Source organism: Perca fluviatilis, chromosome 21 (assembly GCF_010015445.1).
Source record: "Perca fluviatilis chromosome 21, GENO_Pfluv_1.0, whole genome shotgun sequence".
NCBI classification, from domain to species: Eukaryota; Metazoa; Chordata; class Actinopteri; order Perciformes; family Percidae; genus Perca; species Perca fluviatilis.
Window position 1 is genome coordinate 9,622,397 of NC_053132.1, and position 26,219 is coordinate 9,648,615.

The following is a 26,219-nucleotide window of genomic DNA, read 5'->3' on the forward strand; positions in this document are numbered from 1 at the left end:
GTAGTTGTCATTTAAATAAACAAAGCAAATGAGTAGGATGCGTGGAAATTACAGTGAAACACAATCACAGCATTGGTAAGGAAGGGGAAGAAAAAATATATACTGCCTGGAGGAAGCAAATGGTAATAGAAGCTCTGTGTGTAGAGTATTAAACAGTGTTACAAGGGAAGTTTGAGTATCAAATGTCCAAAGTATCAATTGACTAACGCTCTATAAGGCTGAGGAAATGGCAGCCGAGATCAGCAACTAGTTTTCTGCTTGTGCAGTTGAGTTTGCAGATCAAATATCTGCTCCCTCAATAAAAAAATATTGTAATTTAGGCAAAAGGTACTTTTAGTTTGACAACAGATGACTGAACTGATAAAATATGTTGAGAAGGCTACTAGTCTTGACAGAATCCCACCGAGACAACCTTGTCTTGTAGAAGTTACTTTAATATACTACACATTTTCAGAGAAACTTAAAGGTCAACTATTATACAGAATTTTCAGGATGATACTTGTATTTTGTGTTTGTACTAGAACATGCTTTAATGTTAAAAAAAAACACACTGCTGCACCTTAATTCACCCTCTGTATGAGAAGCTCTGTAGGAGTGCCTGTCTCTTTAATCCCTCCTCCCGACAAAGCCCAGTCTGCTCTGATTGGCCAGAGTGCTTCCTGGAATCTGAGCTGTGTAGCTTTATAGCAGGACTTTGTACCGAGAAAAATCACCACTACACAACCAGACATGTCCCATCAGTAATTTGATCCCGAAATTTGGGAGAAATGACCAGCATTGGCCGCCAAGATTACAGCTATCTTGCATTAGCATGCAGCTACTTAATAGTTAGCACTAGGCTAACGTTAGATTGTAATGGAATGAAGCAGCACTTTCAACCGTAAAAACTAAACACTAACCAATCGGACATGTTTCAGGAGGAATGCGACCCGAAATTGGCGAGAATTTAACAAATTGGAGGCCAAGACGACAACTTATTACTGCCGTTAGTAGCTACTATAGTTAGCAGTGGACACTAATAGAATATAGCAGCACTTTCTACAGTCAATAATTGCAGATAAAGGCTTTTTAACCGAAGACTACATGACCAGGAGTAATGTGACCCGGAATTGGGGAGAATTTAACCACACTGGCAACCAAGATGACATTTTACTGCCGTTAGCATGTAGCTACATGTGACAATGTTAACACCACCGCAGTAGCGTAGTAAAAAAAACACTCCAGTCCTGCCTAACTGGAGCAGATGACCAAGAATAGCAGGCCGGTTTAGAGCTGTGTAACACTTAGCCGAGAGTAGAAAAAAAACTGTTGAAACGGGAGCGTTCAGAACGTTTTAGCTCACAGGGGTTTCTCTAAAATAATCATCAAGACATCATAACATTGTAGATGTGACAGAAAATACAAAAAAACATATGTCCACTTAAAAAAATTGTTTGATTCAGGTTATTGAGAAATGTTGTAATCCTGTCATACATGATTACACACTTGATTAAACGGCATTACAATTAAATAGTTTCAACCCTATCTACAGCGCCGGCACGAGCCTTTTGGGGGCCCTAAGCAGAATTTGATTTGGGGGCCCCACCACGCGGAGTCACCTGTGCTTGACGATTATTGACACAAATGTCACGCTATGATGTTACATTATAAATTAATACAGTGAGGTTATGTATTAATACAGTGACAGTTTATGAACTACTGTCCCCCCGGGGCACAGATGCATAAGGACCCTCCCCCCCTATTCTATTTGTGCAAAAGTGGATGCAAACGGCGAGGGGTGGGTCTGGGGGTGCTCCCCCAGAACATTTTGAATTTGGTAGATGTGATTTCCTGTATTCTGGTGCATTTTGGGGATGGTCAGCTGGAGAAGGGCAATACCTAAATTTGTTCAGATTCATAGCCTTTTGCTTTTTGATTTATTAAGGTAGTGACTTCACCCAACTACTTGGGCTTCAGGGCCAAACAATACTGACGTACTCTGTCTGAGTAGGAAGCAGGGCTGGGCGATATGGCCTCAAAAAAATCCCTGATTTTTTCACAAAGAATCTGATTCATGATTTAAATCGACCCCCGACACACACTTAATATTAATCTGCAGATGACAAATGACAAGATCTCACACACACACACACACACACACACACACACACACACACACACACACACACACACACACACACAAAAATTGAGATAAAGCTGTTTTCACACATACAGGTAATTCACTTCTCGTTCCTCAGTAAAAGTTCAATTCATTTTAACTTTAGTTGCGCAACCTTGCCCCTATTTTCACCTGTTGCTGAGTAATGTACATTAACATGCCATGGTCTCATGAGTGTAGCATACCTGTAGCAAGCTCCTTCGTAGTAACTAGCGGTAAAAAAAAAACATCGAAGAGTATCTCCGTGCTACAGAGTGGCGATTGCTAGTTGTTGTAAGCCGCTACAGACCTCCGGCACAGCTCGGTCGTATCAGTGGCTTTTAGCTAGTAGATGTGTTGAGCCGCATCAGAGTTCCTCAAGGAGGCGGTAGTTCAGTAATCCGAAAATAGGTGACTGAGCCGGGTATAGAGCACAATGAGCTGCCGGTCATTTTGGCGGATATTACGGTTAAGTAAGTAATGAAACGAGTAGTTAAGAAAATAACTAATGTTAGCCTCTGTCGCTGCCATGTTGTTTGTGTATCACTATGGCAAACGCGCGGAGGGAGGGCTGGGCCCATTCGGAACTACGGGAGCCCACATGGGACCGTCGGCGAATGTTAAGAGGGAAAAACAACACTCGGTTGGGAGCCCCCTAGTGGCAAGGGGGCCCCAAGCAGCCGCTTAGTTCGCTTATGCCTCGGGCCGGCTCTGCATATCTACAAAGGACTCTTTTGATTCAAAATGGACTGTCCAACTGAGACCTGTGTGTCACAGTTCAGAGACAAAAGAACCCAAGAGCATGACTCAGGAGGTAGAGGTAGAAGCAAAGAGTCTTTACTTAACAAGGATGAAAATAATACATGCTGGTCAATAGTACAAAGGAGTCAGGCTGAGGCAAAAATCTATAGACTGGGTCAAAACAAGTAGTCAAACAATAACCTTCATGCTGGTAAGCGAAGGCATAAAGCTCATTGTCAATCTGGGAGAAGGATAGTGGAAGTGACTGGTAAATATACTAGGGAGCTAATGAGGGAATGGAGAACAGGTGAGTCGGGAGGATGAGCAGGTGAAGTCAATCTACTAATGGCAGGGCAGGCAGATGGGAGTGGCAGGGTCTGAAATGACAGCAGAGTTAGAACACAAAGTATAAACAGGGAAATCAGGAACAATCAGGAAATGATGAATGAGAAAACAGAAATTCAAAAAATGGTCCTCATTCACCAATATCTGAAATTTTTTTTCTCTTAAATATGTTCTTAAGAAAATCCCTAAGAAAAGTCTACGTCTGATTCATGACGTGTTCTTAAACAGCAGAATTGTTCGCAGGTGTGTTCTTAGAATGATGAATCCCAATGTCTTCGTAAATTGAAAGCTCGTGCCCGTTGCTCCTATTTAGCATAGGTAAACGCCCCGTTAATTCCCATAAAAGGGCATGAGATGGCAGGGCCATTTTGTGTGCACACTTATACCCCGTTTACACGTACATGGTTATTTTTAAAAATGGAGACATTTCCCTTCGTTTGTGCCCTTCGTTTACACGCAAACGGAGAATTCGCCTCTGAAAATGATTCTTTCTAAAAACTCCGGCCAGAGTGGAGATTTTGGAAAACTTCGTTTGCATGTAAACTGAGAAAAACGGAGGTTAACGCAACCGATGCCGGATTCTGATTGGCTAACGTGTGCTTGAGCTTCTCGTTACACTGCCACCTACAGGTTTGGCATGCTCTTGTCGGCATATGTACACGGGTCCGTATTCTATTCAATGCAGCGTTTTTATGATTTGTTGAAGATACATAAACACATTACAAAGAGGTGGGTTCTAAGTTAGTCTCCAATGATCGCTGAGATGACTATCACAAGGCAGAAGCCAAAATTAGAACTTGAAAGAACGATGTGATTATTATTAAATGGCTAATTGGCATTGGCAGCATGTTCCCAGTATGTCTCCTACATTTCTGCATTAAGGGTCATATTACTTTCATTTCACTTGGTTTGAATTGACACATATAATGATGGTGGATTGTATTATGATGTATAGTCACTTTCCATATAGCAGTTTACTGTTTATTTGTCTCAGTTAAGAAGAAAATCTACTTCCGACACTGATTTAATTCAGAGTGACTTGGACCTCATCCTTGGTGAGTGCATTTGCTAGCATTCTCTGCCCTGCTCAGTGGCCTCTTTAACTTTTTCACTTGATGTGTTTTGCATCAGCGTTACACCCGATTTCCTGCTATTCTGTGTAGCTCAGTGACTCCCCTTTGCCCACCAGAGCACAAAACTGAATACAGACTTGCTTGGTTTCTGCCAACACTAAGGAGGCAATAAGAGGGCATTTCTTCCATTTGCCTGGTTACCCTGTGTCATAGTTGTTTAAAGAAGCTCACACAGGCCAGTATCACACAGCCTGCAACAGCAAACTGTCAAATAGGCTTGGCCTGGCAGACAGATAGGCCAATGGTTTCCAACCTTTTTGGCTTAGGACCTTTTAAAACCAGTTCAACCAAATACGGATTTGTCCTGCTCTGTTTTCTTTATTAAAATAATTTTTTAGAAGCCCAATGAGGTGAAAGTGTTCAGTATTTCACAAGTGATAAAGCATGAATTAGAGATAAGTCAAAAATAAAAAAGACATTTTTTTTATTTAATTTTGTTTAACAGACTTTTTTTCATATCCCTTTTGGTCATCTTGTGATCCCTCAGATTTATCTTGGGGCCGCTGACGGATAGGTCTGGTTGGGAACCCATGCCATAGACTGTCTGCCTGCACAGACACATGCTAACAAACAAGTAGTAGACACTGGAATTTTGTAAAAAACTAAGACACAGAAACATTCAAGGCACTAGAGGCATTGAAACTATACGTTCCATGTAACATTACTAAATAAAGGGGAGCTGTGATGTGCCTGTCTGTGTGTATGCTGACACAGTTGAGCAACTTTAACTGTCTGTGTGTACGCTGACACAGCTGACAACTTTTGCATCTGTTCTGCTTCTCGATTTTGAATCAAAATAAGGACTCCTGTGACGCTTGCTCTCCTTCCCATCTACTTCCTTGTTTAGTGTCAGGGAGGTCTCGGTATCAGAGAAAAGAGAGACAGACTACAAGAGTGAAAAACTGATAAAAGAGGGAGTTAGAAGGCAGAGAAAAGATAGGGAAGAGAGGTGTGAGGGAATAGAAAGAGTAAAGAAATGGGAAGAAAGATAAAAGGAAGAACGAGAACACAATGGGTGGCTTGTAAGTTCAATGTCGGGAGCTCAGTATCTTCTCAGCACATTGTGAATTGTATTATCCAGGGAGCTGTAGAGTGTTAAAACATGAACAGGGCCTGGACATGCATATACCTAAATTATATTTAAACACAGGTGACATGCTGTAAGGGGAATATCTGGAATGTGCCACAAATTAATGTTTAATTAATTAGTGTTCACATTAATGGGTATTGATATTCTTCTGTGCTATTGCATGCACACAGACAGGCACATCCCAGCTCCCATGTATTTAGAATACTCACCCAAATGTCCTCTGATGTCATGTTCTGATACGATGATATCATCAGGGAGGGAGCCCACTGTAAAACAAAACATTTTTATGTCCTCATGGGTGCAGGGAACAGTCACCCACCCAGGGGGCCGTAACCGAATATATGCCAGCTGAGCGGATGTGCTCGTTCCTCGGTACATGAAGTCACGGCACTGCAGATGTATGTTCAGGCTGCAGAATCAACCCCCCACAGAAAACAACATGACCTCTGACTTCTTCCGTTGATGGCAGGACAATGAGATCACCACTCCTGGCCTTAGGGGCTCACGCTGTTTCCTTTCAATAACAGAAACTGTTATGGAAATAGCTCCATTTGCGTCACTGTACTCCCTCTATAGGATGCTGATAGCGATATGATATGATATGAATTTCATTTTTCACTTTTTTGCTTTAGTTTTGAGATTGTCACTGCATTTGTCATCTGTATATATGATTTGTTTTGCCCTGCATCTGATAGCATGTTATTTCTTCCTCATGTTTTATGAAAAGAGCAACTTAAAGCACATACAGTGTAGTGCTTTGGATCACTCTTACCACTGTCATCAGTGTCTTTTTCTGCATCAACAGGCAGAGTGAATATTGGACTTACATTCATTAGGTGGACAAAAACACAACTTCACATGAATGCTAATGTTGCTCTGTATCTGTAAATGAGCATCTGTTGTTAGTAGAGATGTTCCAATACCATTTTTTCCTTCCTGATACCGATTCCGATACCTGAACTTGCGTACTGGTACATGCCCATACTGAGTACCGATTCAATACCAGTGTGTTTAAAAAATACATATATTTTATTTTTGCAACAGCTATACACTACTAACCCTGTATGGGTATGATATGATTGCTATCATTGTTGTGTGGCCTGGCCTGGTTAAACTCTTTGTGAATAGGCTTTTCTGATACTGGTATCAGTATCGGAACAACTCTAGTTGTTAGCAAGCTTTCCATATCAACTTAAAAGGTGATAATATGTCAGTGTTGTTACAACTTGTTTCTGCTCCCACCAAGTGGCCAAAAAAAATCAATTATTGCAGGTTTAAATGACAAATCCTTGGTACTCTACCAGTTTTCCAATGATGTGATTTAAGAAAGAAATAGTGCCTCCCCCTGTAATCACTACAAATTATTGGAAGTAACTTACTGCAAAGTGGGACAAGTGATGTTAATCATTATTTATTGTGTTTTAATTTGAAAAATGACAGGCTTTACTTCATTTAGATAAATGGCAAGCTTTACCAAACCATCATGTCCTGGTTGCTGAGGTTTGAGTTATTGGCCTGAGTTTCATTGTAACCCTGCTGTTGCTTTGTGTCCCTGCAGGATGATGGTGTTTGGAGTGCTGACGCTGGTCCTGAGCTGGACTTCTCTGGGAGCCGACCTGGCCACTGCTGTGGTGAGCTGCTTCACTTCCTCGCCTCTGACTTGCCTTCTAACCCTAATATGTAAACTAGTGCAAACTGGTCTGCAATCAATTCTCGTGGTGCCTGACTGTGATGATAAATTGTTATAACTACACACACTGCAATTGAAAAATGTCTTTGAATGTGTTGGAGGTACGGGAGGAGAGATGATTATACACTGCTCGACATTTGCTTATGTGCATGTACCTGCATGTGTATTAAATGTGTTTAAAAGGACAAAAGGATGGGAAACAGTTGTCAGAGCAGTCACATCACAGCACATGTTTTCACTGACAGAATCTGAGATACATGTGCACCTTTTTTTTTTTTACCAAAATGTTAACATAGGATGCAGTTTATTGCATTTTCATCAAGCTTTTCCATCCAGAATATTATTAGTGGCATAGCTGCTAATCAAGGGGCTTTTTAGCCCCTCTTGCCTTAATTAAAATGTTTAGCCTTCTCAGAAAAATGTGTGTGAGCTAGAAAGTCATCTTAAAAGGTTTGAGCGAGTTCTTAGCGCCCAATCTCAGAATTCTTCTGATCTTGGTTTGTCTTTCCGTCACCTAATATGCTTTTGATCTCTGCTGTCTAACGGCACACAGCTGAAAATAAACCGACAATGAACAAAATCCCAAACCCAAATCTTGTCAGCATCATTAGACGAGTCTGAATAACTTGATGCAAAGTCAAGGTTTATGTAACAGGATTCCAATTGCAGCTTTTTAAAGCCTATCATGCTGAATAGGTGAATAATTTCAGTGTTTTGCTCTATTATGGTCACACAAATGTTTGAATGAATAGAGGGTAAGAATAAGAGTGACATGCGAAAATAGAAAGATGCATTTGAAAGAATATCAGATGGATGAGCACTGGTGTTTCACTCACCTGCCCCAGGCATGTGTGCTATTTTTCTCAGGTTTGTTGTTGGATGTTGTGTTTTGACCGGGGGCTGTAGAGGATTGTTAGCATGTGTGAATTTAAGTTGGAGATAATGAGCATCGGGTAGAAATCAGCAGGAGGTGCAATGAGTTACAACAAATTAGTAGCTCCGGTTTCATTGTCCTTTTTAATCTCCCAGTTTATTAATGTCACAATTGTCATTTTCATCATCGATTAATCTGCAGATTATTTTCTAGAGTTATTGATTAATCCTTTGGACTTTGATTATTAAACTATTTTCTGACAAGTTGATGTCTTTAAATGTCTTGTTTTGAAAACCCAAATATATTCAGTTTAATATATCTTATGCAAAGAAAAGCAGGAAATCTTGTATTTGAGAGGCTAAAAACAGCATTTTCTGTCAACCAACTAAACGATTAGTCAACTAATCCTTGAGGCAATGCACAATACAGAACTACTATACAAACCAAAAAGGGGCTCCTTCTCTCAACACCTTGAATATTCACTGCAAATGTCATGCATCTTTATTCAGAGCTAAGTGTTTGTCAAAGAGAAATCGACCTAGCGTGACAAAAAAAACAAATGGTCAGCGGGTCATCAAAGTTATTGGAAATGATCACCTGGAGACCATAAATATCCAAATTAAATTTCATAGCAATCTGGCCAGTAATAGTTTTTGTGGCCACTTGATGAATGAAATAAATGACAGAAATCTTTTTTACGTGTTGTCCTCAGTGTGTGTTACAAAATCATGACATATACTTCGGCCTGTTACGTAACCTGTCTGTGACGTGGTGTTTTTCTGAGTTTGACCCTGACTGGACTGTATGGTTGACATCCACTGTGCCTTTGCTCTGCCTGAGAGCAAACATAACCACAGCTTTACAGCAAAATGCCTTGTAATTGTTAGGCGTCGATACAAACAGCTGTGACCACAATTACATGAACATTCAGCATTGGCCTCTCATGCACCATCAGACATCATGTCTTTGTGTGAATAATTGTGTGTTGTGTATGTGTGTCTTCTCACTCGAGTGATACTGGCCTGTTACATGTGTAACTCAGTGTGTGACTCAGTACCGTCTGCACTGCTCGGAATACGAATGACACATTTCTAGGGTTGACTTTTGATTAATCACTTAGTCTCTAAAATGTTGGAAAAAGCCCAAGGTGATGTCTTCAAAATAGCTTTTTTTTGTCCGAAACCCAAAGATATTCCTTTTTAAATGATGATTTGAGAAGCTGGGACCTGTGAATATTTGCTTTATAAATTGAATGCCTAATCCATGATCAAAATTGCAGTTAATTAATTGCAATTAATTTACCGCTAATAGAATAATTGATTGATGGACTATCTGTTTCAGCCTTAGTACTTTAAAACATAAATCTCATTTGAATCATTTTGGAAGATATCACTTTTGTTCAATCTTAAATTTCCCTTTACTTTATTTCCTCTTTTTTCAATAATAGTTTCACTCAGACTCTTGACACCAGTCATCCATTTCTAGGGGCTTTCAGGGGCTGCAGACTGTAACAAACACTGGACAGGTCATCATTCCATTGCAGGGATAAAATAAATTGACATTTCTCACCTTTGGGCAACTCTCCACATGAACTGACTTTAATGGTTTTCGACTGTTGAGGTGAGCAGCAGGGGCCACTTAGCCATCAAATCGCCCAGAAAACTTCTGCCATCTGAAAATATCTGAAAAGCACTGCAATGCTTTGTCCTCCACCCTGACTCAGAGTTGAACTAGTGAAATTGCACTTGCCACTGCAGCCAGACTGCTGTGTCCCACATTAAATGAGACCGAGTTTTGTGGCTGTGCTCTAATGATGTCAAGACAACCACCACATCCAGAGGAGCCCTGCATGCCAGAGTGGTGTGTTGTAGACAGTGTTTTTGTTTGTCTTTCTGAGGATCTTCGTGTGTGGCTACAGTCTGTGTTCACAGGTGTGCACGTCAGATGTTTTTGGGCTTGACTGACTGCCGATGTTTGTGAGTCTGCATGGTAATCTTCAAAATGTGTGTGTGTGTGTGTGTGTGTGTGTGTGTACCTGTTTTACTATATTCGTGGGGTCCACAAACCGGGGACTACAGTATACTTGTGGGGTCTGCAAAATGCTGGTCCCCACGAGTTTAAAGGGCTGTTTGAGGGTTAAGACTTGGTTTTAGGACTAGGGTTAGAATTAGGTTATGGTTAGGGTGAGGGTAAGGGTTAAGGTTATGCATTTAGTTGGGATGGTTAAGGTTAGGGTAAGGGGCTAGGGAATGCATTATGTCAATGATATGTCCCCACAAAGATAGTAATACAGATATGTGTGTGTGTGTGTGTGTGTGTGTGTGTGTGTGTGTGTGTGTGTGTGTGTGTGTGTGTGTGTGTGTGTGTGTGTGTGTGTGTGTGTGTGTGTGTGTGTGCCCAGTTAGTGGAGCGGGTGCCTACATATAGAGGTTTGCTTCTCGACTCAGTGGGCCCGGGTTCGATTCCGACCTGCGGCCTTTTGTTGCATGTCATTCCCCCCCTCTCTCCCCTTTCATTTCTTCAGCTGTCCTGTCAATAAAGGCCTAAAAATGCCCCAAAAAATCATCTTAAAAAAAAAAAAATGTTTCTGTAGGCTGCAGTTAGTGCCTTAGTTCACAATAAATGAATACATCGTGAATGCATCCCTTTGCAAAACTCTTAATTACAGACAGCGGGTAGTCAGACCCAGAAAATCACAGTTTTCCCTTCAGGAATTCTAACAAAGTTGCTCCTGATTTGCAGAGCTCCTTCATATCCCTTGTTTCTAACAAACTAACTCGGGTTTTTTGATGAACTCAGCTTGCTGTATCTTATCTGTGTGCGCTGCTCATTAGCGTCGCCCCTCCGGAGAAGGTAAAGCTACGCGCAGTGTGTTTGACCTGAGCCCAGGGGACATTTAACATTCAGACAGTGCAGTTCGGAGAATAATCCTTGCTTCTGTTATTTTGCCAAGGCAGGTTTCTTGTTAGCACTGTGCGGTGGAGTCAAAGTGGTTGTGAGTGACAGAATTGAAAAGTATTCATGTCTAGACATGTTTTAAAACGATTACTGTCAGGTAGAGCATTTGATACTCTGATCCATTCCTTCTCAGAATGGTTATCATGAATTTCTGGTCTTAACCGCCTTATTTCAAGAGCCATTCATTCATGTTAAGCTGTTTTCTTTCTGGTCACTGCTCTCACACATCTCCTGTTTTTTTATTTCAGGGCACAAGTGATTTCTGCGTCTCCCCCGACAAGTACCTCATGAGCCAGACAAAGGGTATCATCGGTGCTGGTGAGTTTCAGTGTGAATTATATGAATAATGTTGCGTTAATGGAGTTGTAATTACGAAAGCATTGGAGCTGTGCCATGACACTAATTGCGCTTTGGAAAATGACGGTTGAAAATGCTTCTAATCACCTTCTTCCGCCTGTTGGTTTTTTTTTTCTTCACAGATATCGTTCATTACTATCTTTACTGCAACCAGACTCTCTCCAACCCTTTCCAGCAGGTAGGAAACAGGATACTTTGCTGAGCTCCTACTGATTGTTGACTGATATGAACAAGCGAGCATTGATTATCAGGTCAAAAGATGTTTACATGTCTATGTTTAAATAGCTTAATGCAGTTCATCAATGTAACATTTTGTAGAGGTCTAGTATAAGCAGGGCCAGTAGCTAACACTGGGGTCACGTCAATTGTATTTTTACTGGGAATGTGTGGGGGGGAGTTAACATTCTACAATTAAAAACGTACACACTGGGTAATTTACAAAGCTGATTGCAGAATGTTTAGACTCAATATACTTAAACCCTTGTGTTGTCTTCCATTGGACCATGCACCTGTCATCCTCCCGGGTCCAAATGAAAACCAACACTTTTTCTGACGTTTTTGTCTCTTTTTTTTCGACACTTTTGCCGTGTTTTTTCTTTTTTTCTTTTTACATTTAGCACTTCTTTTCACTATCATGTATAAACACCACTAACACCAACTTATTACCACTAGTTTTACATTTATTTTTGGAATTCATGGTCAATAAACCTCATTTATAGGAACTTATACCTAATTCTTGAGTTAAAAAAGCAGAAATTATGAATTATTTAGACTAATATTAAACGAAGATAATCACAGACTGGTATATGTCTACGTTCAGTTAGGATACAGTTTTTTTTTCAAATGCTAAAAAATTTAATAAAACACCCAAAATCCAGTGAAAGTAGAGAGCCGATGATTTGTTGATTTGCAAAGCGCGATGTATGGAACCCTCCATGTTATTTTTGGGTAATTCAAATTAGGTAGTCAAAAAGAAACCCATATTTCTGATATAGACATTTAGACAACGGGTCAAATTTGACCAGAAGACAACACAAGGGTTAAATTGGACTTATTTTAGGCCAACAAAATAAATAAACAAAGGACTAAGGATAGGCACTGGTATCTGAGTCTATACAGTACATTACTTTGGGGAATATGCATCTGTTTCACCCCTTTATTTTGCATTTAACAACATAAATCAAAAATCTTGGATGGTTGAATAAAATCTTTTGCCTAATTAAAATGTAGTCTAAAGTTAGAAATGGTTCCTGATTAAATCAGTGTAACAGTTTTTAATACTTTGATACTGCTATAGATACATTTAGCTCAGTATTTAGAATGTGTTAAAGTTCAATACACAGCCCTAAATAGGACTGAATTTATAGGATATTTGTCCTGGGAGTATGAAGAAGGAACATTGTTTTAAGCTTTATTTTTGGAAATAAGATTTAAAGAATGTATATTAATAAGAAAGGAATAGAAATGAACTGTTGATCTGATTAAATAAAATAGGACAAAGGGGGTGGGGTATTTGCAAAATCCTGGCTACTGCCCTGCATCTAGGTTACATAAAAACAGTTTAACAGGTGGCTGGGTTGGCTCAATGGGTAGAGCAGGCGTACATATATTGAGAGGTTTATGCCTCGACGCAGAGGTCCAGGGTTTGAATCCGACCTGTGACGATTTCCTGCATGTCTTCCCCCTTTCTCACCTAGCTGTCCTATCAATTAAAGGTGGAAAAGCCCAAAAATAATCTTGAAAATAACAGTATTTAATTGAAATATGGAGCAAGTCCTCAATACATATTGACATATAGTCAATTAAATGCTGTTGAAGACATTAATCTTTAAACCAAATTATGCTCACTAAACTATGCTCTAAACATCTTTTGACCTGTGAAATCTGTGCTACATGGGGAGTTCATTTCTCTGCCCCTCAAGGCTGATCTTTGTCAAGCTCTTTCTCTCTGTCCAGGCCTGTCTGGCTGATTTACATCCTAACTTCACCTCACAGGTCTGGCTGAACGTTACAAAAGTGCAAAGCATCCAACACTATCTCCCAGGCTGTCGCCATCATTTTTCTCTCGGTCTCTTTCTCCTGTATTTCTTCAGTCTTTGGCATGTATCAAGCAAACAAGCCAAAATGTTACAAATCTCCCAAAACAAAGGCTGTAAAATTGCAGATTAGATGAAACTATTTGGTGTATCGTCCTCTTCTAAAGTTCTGTGAGCTTACTCTATAGAGAAGCAGAGTAGATTGTGGTCATTTGTGGGTCACATCACTGGCTTCACCGCTGACATCAGTCAACGGTGAAGTCAATTTGTGCGAGCTCTGGCCCAGCAGAGCTCCGATCTTATTATCTGGCTCTTAGACATGCCCCTAGGATAACAAGAGCACAGCAGCAGAGGGCCGACAGCCGTCACCCCTGCCTGGTAAACAAAGTCAGCACTCTTTTCTCCGCCACGCCCACACAGATACCCAACAGGTGCAAAGTTCACAAGCAAGCTGCCAGATACAGAAATTCAAACTGATTGGCAAACATACAAGCTCTCTTTCTCTTTCTCTTTCTCTTTCTCTTTCTCTTTCTCTTTCTCTTCCTCCCTTATATGTCACACTCATGTGTTCTGAGCCCAAACCACAGCAGTGCCCTGTTAGTTCTATCCTCTGTGCCCTTGTATTTCACATTTCATTTTTATTTATTTTTTTTACTTTATTTGGCTCTGAACAAGCTCACCCAGGCTAAAAATAATAACGCCAAATCTGATCAGGCCGTTAGATTGTGCTGCAGAGAGAAGTTGGACCACAGACAGTCATACAGATCCAGAGAAGAAATGTCAGATCAGAGGAAAGCAATTATATTTATGAGTGGTTGAGGTAATTGACCATATCCTGTTTCAATAGAACATTGTTACAAAGGCCTAAGGGTTTCCAGGCTACTCTTGTTAGGTTGGATGACTGTGAAGATACAATTTTACTTTGGAGATGTGACTAATTAATTTAGTACTGTTATGCTTGAATGTTAATTAAAAAAAGAGGCATTAGACAGAAGGTGCTAGTTTCCAGGTAGGTTGTGATTATCCACTAAGATAGTACCAAATGTGGAGGATTATTTTGCCCCCTGTTGGTGGGATCATAAACCTACACATCCACAATTACAGACTCAAACTACAGCATATTGGAATGTATTAATAGGTACTTTATATCAGTTCACTACCCTACAAAGCCATAACATAGTAATTTATTTAGTCAAATTGACTGTATTAGGACCAAATTAATACTTATCACTAACTTTTTCTGGCCCTGTGTTGTATTCGTGCTTATGTTTTTTCTTGCACACCCCGTTGTTCTTTTACATATTGTTAACCTTGTGAAAAAATTTCTGATTTTATTAGATTTTGACGGTTTCTTAACAGCGTTCAAGGCTCATTCTGGCCACTCTGTGGTTTTTGCTATTAATTTATCTGAATTGATCCTTTTGAATAAACGTTAACACTTTACTTGAAGGTATCTACATAAAAGTGACATGACACTGTCATGAACACATGAACCCTAACTAACACTAACCCTAACCCTAACCATAACTTGTCATGACAAAAACCGAATGATACTTACTAAAAGAAGCGTTATGTCATAAACGTTAATGACTTGTTTATAATGTTTCAGTCACGTTCATGACAGTGTCATGTCACTCTTATGTAGATACCTTCAAGTAAAGTGTAACCGAATAAACTAACAAATTAAATTACAGAAAAATAAGATCCATTATGTTAGCTATTATGCTTTCCTCAGTGTGTTTTCATTTTGTGAAAGGACAAGAAGTCTGCATATTCTTTCTTATTCATTCTTAAAAATGCAAGTAAGGCAAGACAGGGCAGCTTTATTTGTATAGCACATTTCAGCAACAGGGCAATTCAAAGTGCTTTACATAAAACATTAAAGAGCAGTTAAAAACGATAAAAAAAATGTAAAACAGATAAAAGATTATAATAAAATTTACAGTGCAGTATAAGAACAAGTTAACCGAGTCCAACTCAGGCCTCCCAAAGGACTTATACTTTAACTCTTTTTCTGTTGCAACACAGGTTCCAAACCTGGCCTCCCAGAAGACTTATAAATTAACAATTATTTAAAGAAATGCAACATCAAAAAGAAAGGTCTTCAGCCTTAATTTAAAAGAACTGAGATTTGCGGCCGACCTGCAGTTTTCTGGGAGTTTGTTCCAGATATGTGGAGCATAAAAACTGAATGCTGCTTCCCCCTGTTTAGTTCGGACTCTGGGGACAGCAAGCAGACCTGTCCCAGACGAGTACATCATTGCATTTGACAGCAGCTCCCTCCCTTTAAGACTTCCATTAGGATCAGTGTTTATTCTTCATTTGCATGCTCTTTACTCTGCATGCATCCAAACACACTTTCTTGTTTGCAGCCTCTGACCATCTTCCAGAGGTCCCTGACCACCATGCAGATCCAGGTTCAGGGCCTGCTGCAGTTTGCTGTGCCTCTGTTTCCTACAGCTGAGGTATCTTACACACCACACACACACACACACACACACACACACACACACACCAAGCTATGACTTTTATGCTGTAGTACAAAAGAGTTAAAAATATTTTTGGAGTAACATTAGAGGAATTTTCTCGTATAAATAAGTGCTCAAGTGTTTGTCAGTGATACTCTGATGACCTCTCCGCAGAGAGACCTACTGGGTATCCAGCATTTGCTTAACTCCTCGGAGGCCAGTCTGCACCAGCTGACTGCCCTGTTGGACTGCAGGGGGCTCAACAAGGTTTGTTCACTGCATCCTAATTGGCATCACAGCAGCCCAACTTGGTCAATAGGAGAGTAAGTGGCCACGCAGGATTTCAGCATCAAACTGAAAATGGAACTGGGAACAGAGCAGAGCAATGCACAAAGAAAGAATTTCAAATATAATGAGAATAACTTTTCTAAACTGAGTTCCCTGCACTCTCCAACCTGTACAGTGTGGCTCATGACTGCAGTGCAGTTTACATCAATAATTTGAACATCCCACTGAATGTGCCTGACACGTATGAAGTCTTCCTGGAGACGACTAAGTGCTTTTTCATCGTTGGTTCATTTTTTTCTGCTGTGAATTCAAATATGACAGGAAGAGTCCGTCTGTACAAGCAAACTGTTCGAGCATCTCCCTCTTCATCTGTGTTATATTATTTGTTTGACCTCTTTAGGACTACCTGGATGCAATGGTGGGGGTGTGCTATGATGGGGTGGAGGGTGTACTCTACCTCTGCCTTTTCTCCACCCTGGCAGCCTGTGCCTTTACTGTCATGCTGTGTGCCATTCCCAGGGCATGGAGACAAATTGCCTGCAGGTCAGTTCGTTCTCTGCTTCTCTGCCTGCCTGAGCGCCCTCATTTCCTCATCCCGCAGCCATCTCTATCTCTATGCAGCTTCACCCACTGTATGAGACTACCTGTGCATGTGTGTGAATATGTTTTTACAATTGTACAATTGCTACAAATACAAATTCAATTGTGGGAGTGCAAGGTATAGGGCTCCGGAATACCTTTTTTATGTAGCTTATAACTCATTCAGTGCCATTAATCTGTGTTTACTCTGTGCTTCCCTTATTTAAACTCGTTAATTTTGCAAAGTCTGCGACAATTTAGTGTCAAGAAATGATTGATATTCCAATATGAAAAAAGCTAATATTAATGTTTTTGTCGCTCCTTTTATTATTTTTCTTCTACTTATTTTGGGTATATTTATGCTTTAAATGATGTCACTACAGATCCCATAATTCTTTGGGGGATGTAAACAGGAAGTATAATGTTGCCGTGGATTGAGTGAGTTGTGGGTTGTACACTGTGGGTTACAACGTAGCCCCGTTTCTTTTACCCCTTTATTTCTTTACATTTTGGCTAATTGGCACCATTAAACTGTCACTGTCACTTACCTGATGATTCTTAGCCGAGTTCTGCAGTTATAAGGAACGTCTTGTTTATGATTTCTAAGCCGATTCATGCTGTTTATTCGTTATGGACATCTGAGATGATGATATCCAGTGTGTTAGTGTAAGTCACTGAATCTAAAAATATGCACATCATTTCTGTAGGTTTTGATTTTACTGAGTTATGACTTAGAGAAGAAGTAGCTTACGGTAAGTACCTTAATTGTCTACATGAGCTTAGGGTTAGGGGTTAGTTACATCCATTGCTGCTGCTACTGCTGACTTTCACCTCACACGGTATTGTTGCCTCACGTCTCTCCCTCCAGCACACCTCACAGGCTCCTCTTATGATGTTTCTCTCCACCTCTAGAGAACGAGATTATGACGACATCGATGAGGAAGATCCATTCAACCCGCGAGCGAGGAGGATCGTCCCTCAGAACCCCAACCTCACCAACATGCACAGCTTCTGCAGCTACAGCAGCAGCATGGGCAGCCAGAACAGCTTACACCCGCCCGCCCCGGCTGTCTCCAACGCCCCTGTGTCTGAGTACATGTGAGTGAACTGAAATAATGTGTGGAGCAAAGGGGGGATTTGTAAATTTCATAATTCCTCTGAGTCGCTTCTTTCATTCTTTCTCAGGAACCAGACAGCTCTGTTCGGGGGAAATCCGCGGTACGAGAATGTGCCTTTGATAGGACGAGGCTCGCCACCCCCCTCGGTGCGTTGGGTCCCAGAGGCCAAGTCCTTCCTATGATGTCACTTCCCTCTGAGCTAGAAGACAGATTTAGCCTTTAAAGCACAGGAAATTGTTTTATTATAAATAACTGCTGATTATTTTATTCATATTTTCACTCGGTGACTCAGCTCACTTCCTTCCTGAAACTTCACTTTAACATCACTCAAATGTTAAGCCATATCTAATAACCTTTCTTTAATTTAATACATTTTTAAAAAGGTATTTAATGAGATGATCTTTTGTTAAACACTGTGCCTTCTTCTGCCCTCCATAACTTACTGAGGCTGACTTACAGTACCAAAACAAGGAGAGGGGAAGTAATGTGATTAATATTTAATCATGAAGTGAACATCATTTAGCCTCTCTCAGGCCAAATTCCCAGGAGGGAGTGACCCGGGTCTTTAACTCTAAACTCGCTAACTGTTGACACTAAAGGTCCCCCCATTTCAGATTAATTATTCATAATTCTTAATCTGCCTCATTCTTAATAACATGCTGCACGTGTGTGATGAAATACAGCAGTTAGGGGCATTCTGCAGGTATCTAATCTACTTTAGATCAGTGTTTTGTAACCTTCTTTTTAAAGGGTAATTTAGAGAGACAATGTTGTGATCACCAGGAAATACAAACTAAATACGTTTTATTTTTGATAAATTGCATCATATTTGTCCTTATGCGTAGAGGTTTTAATTCCACAAAAAGATGTAACAAAAATCAATATATTTTCTACTTTTCATATTTGTGTATTTCCACAGTTTTAGTTTCAAAACATGTGATTGCACTTGTGACTTCTTTCCTAATTAATTCCAGCAAGTAATGTGTAATTACATTCTCCCTCATGACTTCAACTATACAGCATCATGCAGTAGTCTGCGGCTAACAGCTTCTTTTATATATTTTTGTTTGTTTGTTTGTCATGTGTATGTTTGTTTGTTTGTATCTTTCATTTTATATATTTATTCTTTTTTTTTTATCAACTATTGGAGATATACTCTCAGCAGTATAGAAACCGAGTAAGTCTTTTCAACTCTTCTTCAGGGTTAACTCCCTCACTTTTCCTCTGTTGCATCTCTGTCTTTTCCCTCTCCTTCACATCACTTTGTTTGGTTCCTGTGCAGTTTTCCTGTCTGGCATGGCTTTTTAACTCAAAACCTGTTGTCCTCATTCCAGAAAGTCTGTTTGAGTTAGTGAGGGTTTGTCTGCCCCTAGTGTTCACAGGGTGGTACTGTAGTTATGTCCCTGGATTTCCTCACAGTTGGCCTCCCTGTGCATGCGGTTCTGCTCATTTAATTCTATAGATTGTACTGCCCAAGGTGTTGCACCGGGCGCTGTGTACCGCTATAGAATTGATTTTATTCGGGTATTGACAGATTTAGAGTGATGTCACAGTTACTGTTAATGTCAACGTGATTGATGTGTTACTAATTTAAAAATTAAGTAATGAATTAATTTGTTTAAACAAACTGTAGAATACATTTGTCACCTATACCCTGAGTCTGTATGTATGAGTTGAGAAAATCTATCTTCTGAGCATAAAACACTCAGCACCTGTAGGCTTGAAGATGGTCTTCTTTGTGGAAGATGGCAACTGTAGTCAGCTTGGATTGATAGCAGTTATGGTGGATTCCAATGGTGAACCAGAGTTGTGTGACAATGCATCAAAACGCAAGGTGAGGACTAAATTCATGACTTACAGACAAAACAGGGACAATAGCAGGCAGGCAAAAGTCCAAAAAGGTAGATAGAAAAAAATAAATAAAAGGCTAAATATTGTGCAGTATGTGGGTCAAGGGCTGGTCCGGGGGAAGTATTTTGGAAACAATGACTGGAATTGCAATATAAATGACAGGAAATGTTAAGAAACTGTTTGACATTTGTCGATGCTAGATTGGATGGTCCGAAGGGACAGGCGAAGGCATGACCTGCCTCTGATTGGTTGATCGGTTGGTTTGGTTTAGGCATAAGGAGTGATATTGGTTAAGGTGAGGTAAATAATATCAGGGTTAGACTTGGTTAGGGGTAAGGTTAGGTTAAGAATGTTAGGGTTGGTTAGGGTTAGGTTAAAGGTCCCATGGCATGAAAATGTCACTTTATGAGTTTTTTTTTTAACATTAATATGAGTTCCCCCAGCCTGTCTATGGTCCCCCAGTGGCTAGAAATGGCAATAGATGTAAACCAAGCCCTGGGTATCCTGCTCTGCCTTTGAGAAAATGAAAGCTCAGATGGGCCGATCTGGAATCTTCCCTTTATGACGTCATAAAGGGAAAGGTTACCTCCCCTTTCTCTGCTTTGCCCGCGCAGAGAATTTTGCCCACCCATGAGAAAGAGAGAGACATCATGGCTTGCAAACAAGCGAAGCATGGCAGTTGGTCAAGGCCACACCCCCACCCTCCACCTTGCCCCTCCCTCTCTCCTCCTCAATAGCATTTAAAGCTACAGACACAGAAATGGCACATCCTAAGGAAAGCTCATTGTGGGACTGGCTCTAGTGGCTGTAATTCTGCACCAAGGCTGAATTTCGGGAAAGAGACTTCAGATACAGTATGAGGGGACGACTGAGGCCTATATAAAAGCATCCAAAAAGCAGCATGTCATAGGACCTTTAAGATTGTTAGGGTTAGGGTTGGTTAGGGGTAAGATTAGCTTAATAATGTTAGGGTAAGTGTTAGTTACAGTTAGGGCTAGTTAGAGTTGGTCAGTCTTTTATGCTAAGCTGAATAGTTAAACACGAAAGACTGGCTCTGTCTGAAGGTAACAGATCTATCTATGTTCATGTAGCATATTTTGTGAATTATTGGTCCTGACTGGAATCACCTGTAACTTCAGTGAATCCAACCTGACTTTAGATGCCATCCTCGGCAATGCTTCAGTGTTTACAGAGCCACCTTTCAATCCCACACGTGGTGAGAAATTGATCCTCAAAAGATAGATTTCCAGTAGACTATTCCTTTGAACCCCATGGCATTTGTCTTTATAACTGATGATTGGGGTCAGGCCATACCTGTGAAACCTCACACTCCGCTCACAGTATCAACTTGTAACATCCTGTGTTTGTGTCTGTGTGTTTGACTTTTTCTCCACAGTACTCCCCCAGTATGCGGGCCACCTATCTGTCCATGACGGAGGAACAGATTAGACACTTTGGGAACGACTTCCAAGCATAGTCTTCTTTATCTGATCGAGGAGGGATACAGCACCACACACACGCTCAACAGACAAAAGAGTGTGTGGCTACTCCAATCATCATAGAGGACAAAGTGTAACATCTGGCTGTGCAGTCTCAGGACAATGGAACCATATCGGTACTGTTCTCTGTGCTCGTAAATGATTAATCACACTTGTCTGCACCAAGGCATTTTGGGGGAACTTGCTAAATATTTCTGACACATGCTCTCAAATTCAACCTGCTCTTAATATGATGTGTTGGTCATGCTGTGTCATCTATTGGTGAAGCATTTAGGGAAGATTTTACTGTCTTTATGTACCTGAGTTTGGCAAACATAACTTACAGCTGATAGAAGATGTTTTGAGGATGGATTTCTCACTGCAGTAAAACATAGCAACGTGGTCACTATAAAGTAAAAAAAACAACAGACAATTTATTATGATTTGTCTCTCCTGTTTCAAAGTATTTTTTTACATTACAAAACTTACAGTCATGACTCTAAAGAGAAAAATGTGAACATGACAGCTGATGTAAACATATTATTTTCTATGTATTATGCTTCATGCTTGATATTTGTGAAGCACAAACCCAGCACTGGCCACACACAGCAGGAGGTATGGTTGAGGTTTAATTTATTTACATTCATACACAGACACGCCTGCAAGTGAATCTTAAATCTCCTGGAGACGAGACTACCTTGAGACCACGGCTTCTGTATATAGGTTTTACAATAACAGACAGTTGTCTCATTCTGATGTGGTTTACTTTGTTTTTGTTTAAACAATGTGCCAATTTTTATATATTTTGTTCTAGTTTTGTGTGGCGATGTCACATAGAATCTTTTTTTTTGTATTTTATAAAGGGCCGGTAATTCATGTTCTCTACATATCTAATCCAGCTAATACAATAAAAAAATAAGTTGTAGTTTCTGTCTTGGGAAGCTGTGCTGCTCTAACCGTGAATAATGAGAATACGGTGATTATTTACATAATTTCAAACCATCCAAACAGTACATGTTTGTATTGAATAACAACAATTTTCTGTATGGATTTAATACATGCAGTTTTGTTTATTAATTATTTTAGTAAGTGTCATTTCTTTAAGCATGTTATATTGTACAGGCACTGAGAATGGTGCTTAATTTTGTGTGTGACCCCATACCACGGGGTCTAATTGTGAGTTAAATAAATCCATTTTGAATACAACTTGAAGTGTCTTCACTTTGTTGTTGGGTGCCCATATCCTTTGGGTGCACAATACCACAGGGAAAACTGTTATGATCAACACCAAAGCGCCCCTAAAGTCTAACAAGTGGCCAACAAGTTGCTTGACACAGCGCTGTGGAGATAAAGATAGGTCTGGCATTACTGGTTTAAAACTGAGCACAGTAAGGTATTTTTTAATTCTTCCAGCAGATGTCAGCGTAGTCTAAGTGCTGCTCTTTGAAAACTGAATTAACCATAGGTATTAACCAGGTAGAAAAAGCTGTTATGGTTAACTTCACACAGTAGCCTATAGGCTACCATGATTTTGTTTTAGGTATGTGTGGAATACAACAAAAACAAGTCTGAAAAGTATATAGTTAACAAATAGGCCTGGATATAGCCTGTGTTTACGTTTGCTGTGGTGGAATGGAAGTTAATACTTAGGCCTATGGAAGTATTAAGACATTTTACATAAGTAAAAGTGATAATGCCACTTTGTTAAAATACTCTGTTACCTTAATAATAATAATCTTGATTAAGAACCTTTTATAACATAAAATGCAGCTTAAAGTGCTTTATAAAAGAAACAAATCAATAACACAGGTATTAATAACAGGAGCCATAAGGAGTGAAAATGAAATAAAGTCCTAAAGAGATAGAGAAATAGGATAATACTAGTAACAAATTGATAATGATAAAAGCAATTTAAACATTTTAAGATATAAAAAACCATTTCGTATGTAGCCTACAGGAGTATAATTAGCCTATAAACTTAGTTAAATGCTACAACAATAATATTGGAAAATCCGGGTTTTTAATTTTATAATCGGAAGTAATCAAATGTAGCTTGATAGAACGCCACTGCTCCGCGGATCTCCATGGACAACAACGTACACGCGCGCGCACGCGCGCGCGCGGACACACACACACACACACACACAAACACACACGCACACATACACACATAGCAACCATGGACGTATAATAATATCGATAGCAACCCACAGCAGCAGCAGGGCAGCGGAGTGGAGCGAGGACAGACAGGGAAGTGGCTTTAGCAGGTGGACTGCTGCCGGTGTTACCTACCACTTCTCCAGCTCTTTGTCTGCCGCCAGATAAATTATTCCCGTGTTTCGTGTTTCTAACCTTCTGAGCGGAAACCTACAGCCCACGGTGAAAACACACGACGCGCTTTGAAAGACGTAGCTGCAGTAGAAAGAAATAGAGACTAGCTGGGACTGATAATGTGACGAGAGGTCGTTAAGTGAGAAAGACACGACGCGAGGTTGTTGAGCTCGTCAGAGACCATCACAGCAGCTGCAGAGAGTCCATTACTTGTTGAGTGTGTGTGCTGCAGGTGTTCTTTTAGAGGAGGTGACATGAATCTAGGTACCGACAGTGAGGAGAATGGTCCCGTTTGCTGTTGACGCGCATTATCCTTCTCCCTGAGCGTAAGTGACCATGAAGGACACGGGGGAATCAAAGGACCACCAACTAACTGTAAGTTCAAACTACACAATGTCCTTTTAATGTTGCTTTTACTGGGATTTTTAAATACCATGAGTTGTAAACTTAACAGTTGTATCACTTAGTTTCTGTATACGTTTTCCCTTTACTCAAGCTAGCTGTTGTTCGGTGGTCTTAACGGTCAACTTTGTATGTAGCTAATACCCTACAAAGACACAAACCCAGAACTATTCTGCCAACTGTACACTCAGTAGCAACTTTATTAGATTCACCTATACAATATAATGCAATCCAGTACAACTGTAAATCTACTTATATGATGCCTAACGTTGGTGTAATGTTCCAGTTTTTGTTGACATTGTATGAAATGTTGTTATTGAGCTCATAGTTAAAGGTGGTTTTGTAACACACATTTCAATAAGAGATGTTTCTAATTGTATAATATACATACTACATACATACATGTGATACAGGTGTGTCTAGTAAGGCGTATTTTTCTGTTTTTTTTATATTTCTTTTATATTCCTAACAGCATCCATTGTTGATGTTATATTTTAGATTTCTCAGCTTTACACTACCAGCACTGTGTTCTGCAGCCCATATCTGAATAATTGAAGTGGCTGTTAGTTGCCTGGACTCTCTCTCTTGTCCAGCATGTAATACACTTTCTACAGGGTGCTGACAGAGAGCAAGTGGCTGATTATTCCCTTTAGCATTCCCCTTTTTAACTGTACATGTTGTTGGTGTTAGTGGGTTACATGCATGCCATCCTCTGGGTACATGACGGCACTGCTGTGATTGTTATTGTTTGTTTTCATTCCATTTAATCCCATTAAAAGCTTTCCTATTGATCTCTAAATGTTTTCAAGGAAAGAGACCATGGTTGATGGTTGGGAAAATGGCACCATCCTAATTTGTTTCTTCATTTTTGGAGGAGGAATTGGCATTCATCAGGTTGTGAAGTAATTTAAAGCGGAATGTGGAGTTTAATTATCAATCCATTTATCCATTTGTTTTAAATAACTATTTATCCCATTCAAGGTGGCTGTGCCATGTAACTTATCGCAGGATGCACTGGTCAGAAGGCACTAGTCAGGGTACGCCCTAGACCTTTCACCAGTCCACACACAGACAGTCAAACACATTTATACTCATATTTACATCTACGGACAATTTAGAATTTACCAAACCTGCTTGTGTGTGGGCTGTGGGACTGGAAACTAGAGAGAAAAATTATGTAATAACACGGATAATATGCGACATTCACACTGAAAAAACAGCCAACGGGGTTTGGTTTAGGCCTTCTAAATGTGAGTGTTATTTATTATCTGGTTGACTGGAAAAAAAAATCTTACATCCTGTGCTTGACATTTAAAAGACTACTCAGGCAAGTTTTGTATTGCACTTCCATAAATTTGGGCTACTCTCACAGACTTTACATCCTTACTCTGGGTCAAGCTTTGATACAACTGTATCCTACACCTCCCCTAATGCAATGTTATAGTGTATTTTCTTTAGACCATCCCTGCCCGCCTATATGCATACATCTTTCAAATTCTACATCTCTTTTTTTGTAGTACATTTAAGACTTGACAAAGCTCCTCCAGGGCCACAGTAGACATTATTCACCAGGTTTCACGACTTGTAAGAAGATTTTGATGTTTAGAATCAATTTTCCTGTTTAGGAAAACAGATGAATTCACACATATGCTGCAACTGACAAATAAACTCACATTTTCTCCTTTACCACACGTTCTTCCAGCTCAGAAAAGGTCTGGCAAGTACTCTCAACAGATGTACATTCAATTACAACTAAGCAACAACTGAATGAATACTCCAGACACATCATTTTTAAATGGAAATTCATTGATTGTAGAAGATAAAGTCCTCTTGTGTGCTGCCAATGTCGTTCCTACCCAACCAAGCAGAGTTCAGTTCATTTTCTAACCTATAATTTCAGTGAAATGAATATCTTTGTGTTAATTCAATTTATTCCGTGTGCTACAGGTTGCCTTGCGGATCCGACCCCTCAGCGATGCTGAGCAAGAAGAGGCGGCTACGATCGTAGCCCACAGAGTGGACGACCAGGTGAGATGGCTGTCCTTTATTCTGCTGCTGTGTGTTTGTGTGTGTGTGTGTGTGTGTGTGTGTGTGTCAGTCAGTAACCTGTCTACCTCTGTGTGCATGCAGTATGCATGCACTTGAGTGAGTGATGGGGTCAGAGTGCGTGCTTGTGTGGAAGGTGGAGGTGGAGGTCTGTTGTCTCTGTTTCAGAACCTTCTTCCTGCCTGTCACGAGGCTGCACAGATGAGGTACCTGCAGGGACCTCGGTAAAGCCCACAGCTCTTTTTTAAAAGCAAATCAGTTGTAAAGCTCAGATGTCACATTTCATTTGTAAATGAA

At 40.1% G+C, this 26,219-nt stretch overlaps 2 protein-coding genes across 3 annotated transcripts in view; both read left to right on the plus strand.

Moving 5' to 3' along the window:
• ttyh2 (tweety family member 2) overlaps positions 1-22,349 on the plus strand; it is a 67,356-nt gene extending 45,007 nt beyond the window's left edge. The window contains exons 6-15 of one of the 2 annotated variants that reach the window (XM_039788401.1): positions 7,005-7,077; positions 11,217-11,286; positions 11,448-11,503; positions 15,734-15,826; positions 16,004-16,096; positions 16,518-16,660; positions 17,609-17,794; positions 17,882-17,960; positions 18,965-18,991; positions 21,062-22,349. In XM_039788401.1, coding sequence (XP_039644335.1) covers positions 7,005-7,077; positions 11,217-11,286; positions 11,448-11,503; positions 15,734-15,826; positions 16,004-16,096; positions 16,518-16,660; positions 17,609-17,794; positions 17,882-17,960; positions 18,965-18,991; positions 21,062-21,142 — 901 coding nt within the window. In that variant the 3' untranslated portion in view covers positions 21,143-22,349. The remainder of the gene's footprint in view (positions 1-7,004; positions 7,078-11,216; positions 11,287-11,447; positions 11,504-15,733; positions 15,827-16,003; positions 16,097-16,517; positions 16,661-17,608; positions 17,795-17,881; positions 17,961-18,964; positions 18,992-21,061) is intronic. The other variant, XM_039788402.1, reaches the window with a different exon arrangement.
• A 945-nt stretch (positions 22,350-23,294) lies between these two features.
• kif19 (kinesin family member 19) overlaps positions 23,295-26,219 on the plus strand; it is a 44,676-nt gene continuing 41,751 nt past the window's right edge. The window contains exons 1-2 of the mRNA XM_039789196.1: positions 23,295-23,849; positions 25,824-25,904. Of these exons, the coding sequence (XP_039645130.1) occupies positions 23,811-23,849; positions 25,824-25,904 (120 nt within the window). The 5' untranslated portion in view covers positions 23,295-23,810. The remainder of the gene's footprint in view (positions 23,850-25,823; positions 25,905-26,219) is intronic.